At 45.5% G+C, this 5,765-nt stretch overlaps 1 protein-coding gene across 1 annotated transcript in view; it reads left to right on the top strand.

The window, feature by feature from the left end:
- Window positions 1-5,765, top strand: part of LOC118428569 (SCO-spondin-like) — an 8,361-nt gene continuing 2,596 nt past the window's right edge. Inside the window, exons 1-6 of the mRNA XM_035838666.1 lie at window positions 1-324; window positions 1,483-1,615; window positions 2,983-3,144; window positions 3,689-3,829; window positions 4,264-4,425; window positions 4,863-5,026. Of these exons, the coding sequence (XP_035694559.1) occupies window positions 1-324; window positions 1,483-1,615; window positions 2,983-3,144; window positions 3,689-3,829; window positions 4,264-4,425; window positions 4,863-5,026 (1,086 nt within the window). The remainder of the gene's footprint in view (window positions 325-1,482; window positions 1,616-2,982; window positions 3,145-3,688; window positions 3,830-4,263; window positions 4,426-4,862; window positions 5,027-5,765) is intronic.

Genomic DNA, 5,765 nt, shown 5'->3' with positions numbered 1-5,765 from the left:
ATGGCGGGTGCGAGGTTGTTGTGCGCCGCCTGGCTCGTGCTGCTGGTGCGAGTGGAGGCCCAGTTTCACCCGGTCTCCTCCGGGCACGAGTTTCCCCAGGCCGCGGCGTGGGACCGGGTGCTCACGGACATCCCCCACCGTCTGCTGTGTCACGAGCTGTGTCTTAAAGACGTCTCCTGCACCTCCTTCCAGTACAACCAGACGTCTCGGGAGTGCAGGGTCAGCATCGCGACGGACGCCTTCGAAGATCATCCGGACGACGAAGTGGACGATTCCCTGCACGATTTACCACTGGACGGACTTCTGCCTACAGCATCACACTCTGTAAGTAAAAGAACCCAGCACAATTATCAAGAAAAGAAGGGTTGCCCCGCTGTTCTTGGAAATTTTGTGTGATGGCTGTTAGTTAGTGTTGGATGTCATGTGCTGTATATGTTATGCCCAGTGTCCATGTTTTCTGTGTTATTTTGTTACTCCTGGAAGAGTAGCTGTCGCAATTACATGCAACATCTAAAGAATTTAATGAAATGATAAACAATATAAATAAGGCAAGGCTAAAACGGTTTAAGCTTCCTAAAAAGCATTACGCCTCACCTAAAGCATTAAGTTCCGTGTTCGACAAGAAAAAAAGCTTTCTGGCTAGATCATTTCATTCTCTGTCCATGGTGCTGAAATATTTGATGGTCTGCAGGCCGTGCCTTCTCCTCCTTCACGATGTTCCGCTTATCTTACTCGGCATTTCCTTTGCACTTAAGGAGAAAAAAGCTTTCTGCCTAGATCATTGTATTCTCTGTCCATGGTACTGAAATGATTGATGGCCTACAGACCCATGCCTTCTCCTCGGCATCGTCTTCGTCTTTCAATGAACAAACGATGTTCCGCATATCTTGCCTGGCATTTCGTTAGCAGTCTTGCCAAGTTTGAGATAAAGGGATACTTACGCCTTTCTTCATAGTTTAATATCCAGTGCTTTGCATGTTTAAACTGAACAGTTCAGTCTTCAAATCACACTTCAATGTTTAGGCTATCGCTGATTACGGCCGCATATAATACGGCCAGGTTGTCTAAGGCTCAAGGATTCAATGATAGTTTCTGTGGCCCGTTGAAATCGCCTAGAAAGACATTTTCTTATTACTTGACGAAGTCGGCAAGGGCAGTAGTACGGGTTACTTGATGTTCCCACAACTGAAGAAACAAATCGACTGAGGAAAACGAGTTGATAGCCAATTGCAACTTGATGTCAATGAGAGCAATACCTTTAGTTGATACCGCTAGATTTTAGTTTGCCGTAGGTTGGACATGATCTTGCCACTTATGTCTATGCGAATAGATATAGGCAGTGTAGGATTGACAGTGACAGTTTATTCAAACCATGTGCGTTTCGATGACACGGGCTAGCGATACTTCTGTATATTTAATCTTAACATCAGTTTCCTGAAATTCTATGACTCAAACATCCCATCTAACCATTCCAATCTCCAGGATCCCGGCTGCTTCTCTGAGCAGGACGCCTGTATCAACGGCCAGGTGTGCCGAGACAGGTGCGTCAATGACGGCGTCGTGGACTGCACCTGTCGGTCACCTTCATGGACCAGGCCAGACTGCAAGACCACTGGTGAGACGGAAAATGTTGTCTTTGCTTTAACTGTATCTTCAAAAAGGCTTCTCATGTCAGCACAGTACACTTAATGCATAGAGAGCTCAAGAAATTAAGATCTTTTACAACTATAGAGGCACGACTTACACCACAGTTTCAAAGGTCTTTAACGTAATCTTCAAACAGACTTCTTATTTCAGCGCAGTACACTTCTTGCAAAGAGAGATCAGAAACTTTTCTGAGGTCGTCGACAACTTAAGAGGCACAATTTACACCACAGTTTCAAAGATCTAAGTATATACATTGTATAATATATTTACCTATTTGCACACAGTAAGAATGTGAACAAGTCATATATATACTAGCATGCGGCTTGATATACGTTTTAAATGACAACCGGGCTGTCCACCCCAATGAACTTGTATTGTTTAATACGCTCTGATTCAAGGTTACTGGGCTGGTGTTTCTCAATCATCGTCCTGCCCACTGACATCGATCTGGGGTCACTCGTGAAACGCAAACGTCAGCAGCAAAGCATGTCGGGAAAAGGACACAGTCCGTCTATGTCAGCTGCCAAAGATTGCGTGTTTCGTATTAAGAATTTGTCTCTTTTGATTCTAAAACTCAAGCATCAAAACACATTCCGCGGCTTGACATCGCGTGTTTCCTTTGTCAGAAAACTGTCCGATCAGATTCTTGGATGGATTTATCGCCGCAAGTGTGACGTAAGCGTCTGTCAGGTGTGATTTGCACGTGACAAAGGGCCTTAATTCTAATTGACAACTTTCATTGTTGCAAACATGACTAAACGCCATCAATCAGGATGTATCCGGTTTAACCACCAACTGTTGGCACGAGAGCTCCGTGCGAGACGGATTCTTTTTGACGGCTGAGACACGGTTGATGTTATCTTGTCGTGACAGCAGAATCCGATGGATGAAATTGACATGACCACATTCTGTTGTGAGGATGAAGGAATTGTTCTGTAGAATAAAGGGTCAAGTGATGTTTAAGGCTACCATTGGTATCAAAAGATGACAGATTTTCATCACTGACAATTGCAAATGATTCTCTGGTGGCACCATTTAGACATAAAATCGTACAAAAATATTGGCTACATATAACAGCTATGCGTCCCAAATACCACTTGGCCATAAAGCACCACAAAATACGAGACATTTTGCATCCTCCCTCCCCCTCTAAGAACATGATTTCAGGTCGTCAAGCGAAGAATGTCATGGCCAGACCCAACCGATATTGTTGAATTTTGACTTCGTTAATTTTGCTGATTAAAAATGTTGCCCACTGGTTTCTGTAGATCACCGTTTGATTGTGAAGATTATCTGTTTATTTGTATGTCTCTTCCCTATTTTTTCCTCTCCCAGAACTGGGTACCTGGGGAGACTGGGGTCCGTGGGGAGACTGTTCTGTGAGCTGTGGAGGCGGGGCCAAGACGCGCATGCGCACTTGCAGGGACGAGTATGACGGGAAGACGTGTGTGGGACGGGACAGTGACGTCAAGCTTTGTAAGAAGCAGAACTGTCCAGGTAACGGCACCATGGGATTTGTAATTCTTCTTTGAATATAGACAAAATTTGACGCAATGAAAATAAATCAGTTTAGGGTCATGACTACTAATGGAATGCCAAGGTCATTCAACAATTAAGCGCTGTCACGAACGTTAGAGGTCACATGACAGTACAAGTTAGAGTCAATCCAGACAAGACAGGTGAAGGTGTCGATAACTTAACCAAGTTTGAGGGTTGGTTATAATGCATTCTTCGTGACCATGAACTTGACCTTGTCCAAAACAGACCAGGCCTGCTGATGCTTAGAAACCATTTATTTGACACCATGATGCTTAACCCCGTCACCAATAGAGCAAGAGAATTGTTATATAGCCAAAAGGCCACCTCAGTGTCCTGGTTAACAGTAATGACATTTTAAGCGAATACGTGTAGACAAAGTCGAAAGTTTTAACCATTACAAGCAAATCTCTCAAAGACAATTAGATGAAACAAATACTACACAAAGTATTCAACGTCAGAATCGTTGGGATCTACTGAAAAAAATGTGATTTTCCTGGTCTAGAGTGGAACGAGTGGGGAAGCTGGACGAAGTGTACGAGATGTGGCCGGTCCCGTACCCGGACCCGCACCTGCCCTGTCCCGGGAGACTGTCCGGGGCCTGATGTCGAGAAAAAGTCCTGTATGGGCAGCAAGGAATGCTCAAGTAAGAACCTTACTTCTTAGTACATCTTCGTTAAGTTTTAGAAGCACAGTTATGTACGTCTGTGTATTGTAAGTACATGTACCTTATATGAAGATGATGTTATTGGAAATACGGCTAAAGGAATAGCATTCAGACGCTGTCATTCAATACTACGTATACGAGGCTTTTCCATAATCAAGAAGAGAGCAAATGGGATACAGAACTTGTTTTAACTAAGCTTGGTATCTATAGCTCCCGAATATATTCCGTCCTCTCAACATAGAACTTACAGAGGGGACAAAGGACAGATCGAGAAGAGACTCGAGAGCTACAATAGGTTTGGGTATCAGGCTTAGTTTTCGGTGCGCACCACTTGCCTCTTCATAATATTCATCAGGCACTTTAGAAGTGTAGTGACAAGTCGTTTTTCTTCATCAGTGTCTTGCACATTTCAGCACATGTCAGACTGCAGAGAGGCCTGTTCGTGACTGACGGGTGGGTGGAAGTTTGGGACCAGCTGAACGGCTACTGGAGGCCGCTGTGTGGGGAGTGGACAGAACAGGACGGGAGGGTGGCCTGCCGCCATGTTGGATTTAAGGACGTAGAGGTCGACACACGTAAGAACTCGTGAGCACAACCGTCTGATGATGGTTACGATGATTTTGACAAGATATCGTGTGATCAAAGTTATGAAGCTTTATTCGAATGTAAGTTTTTTTTTAAGTAAAGCTCTTGCCAACAAACTTTTGATCAATACTCTGATCCTTTTCAAGTTAGAATGACCCGACACCACGTGACTGGAACGGAAGAGTGACGTCACAACGGGTCAAAGGTGCCCGACAATCCATCTCAGCCCGTCTCGGTTGAGAAATCTGCCATAATGTACATGGCTTCTTTCATTCCTCTTTTTATGACATTTTCTTCCTTTTTTTATAGCTCATAGTGGAAGAGGTACAGTTTTTATTATAAGCTGGAACAGCAGTGGGCTATATTTGCCAAAAAGGAATAATTTGTTCAATCACCAAACGGTGTTACTTTGTGTCCTTTCCTCCAGCACATGGCATAATGAGCATGGGCTGCTTTAGCGACGACCCCGGCAACATGAGCCCAGCAGATGCCTGGAACACTACACTCAACGGACCCTCCATGACGTCATCGTCTCCTCAGGACTGCCTGGCCTTCTGTCGTCAGCGGGGATTCAAATATGCTGCGATCAGGGTGTGTGTTGTCCCTTTGATTGTATTATAAGATAGATGTATGTTAGCAACCTCTGAATGTGGACGACGCAAGGCACTTGAATTTCGGTAGCTAGTAGCACAATGCGACTTTGTCACTGCTCGCGTTTTCAGCCATACACATGTACACTAGCCTCTACCAGGCTTCGTGGTTTGGTGGTCTAATTGTAGAAATTTGTCAGCTGACTCCCCTAGCTGACTGTACTGGAAGGAGGCGCACGAGGCGTCTTTAAGACACAGCTCGTGGCACAGCAGACGGTGGGGGATGTCCACCAGGGTCCGGTCCAGGGCCACGGCGCGGGGAAACTCCAGGCCAGAGGAGACGGGATGGAAGCCAGCGGTTGCCGCAGTAGCCAGCATCAAGACCGCCACCGCCCCACTGAGAAACCTTGTTCCAGACATCACTGTAAAGGATAAGAGCTCGTGCCTACGATGTGGACACTCCTGAAATCCGTTTTCCAGGACGCGAACTTGAACACTAGACTGGAGTCTTACGTCTGTGGAAACAGGTGCCAAGGATCGTGGCAACTTGCAGAGTCCTGACGGAGACGAACCAGGGACCAGTCCCTGGCCTAAGCACTTAGGCAGGTAGACAACTTGGAATTAGCGCTACAGAGTTCAACAACCACCAAATCTGCACGTTAATGGTTGCCCCGTACAGGCCATCTAAGGGATAAAAACACGGTAGGAAAGCCTCAACAACTCCCAGCTTAACACTAGTA

Source organism: Branchiostoma floridae, chromosome 13, assembly GCF_000003815.2.
Source record: "Branchiostoma floridae strain S238N-H82 chromosome 13, Bfl_VNyyK, whole genome shotgun sequence".
Classification (NCBI taxonomy): Eukaryota; Metazoa; Chordata; class Leptocardii; order Amphioxiformes; family Branchiostomatidae; genus Branchiostoma; species Branchiostoma floridae.
This window is presented reverse-complemented; position numbering and strand designations above follow the sequence as displayed.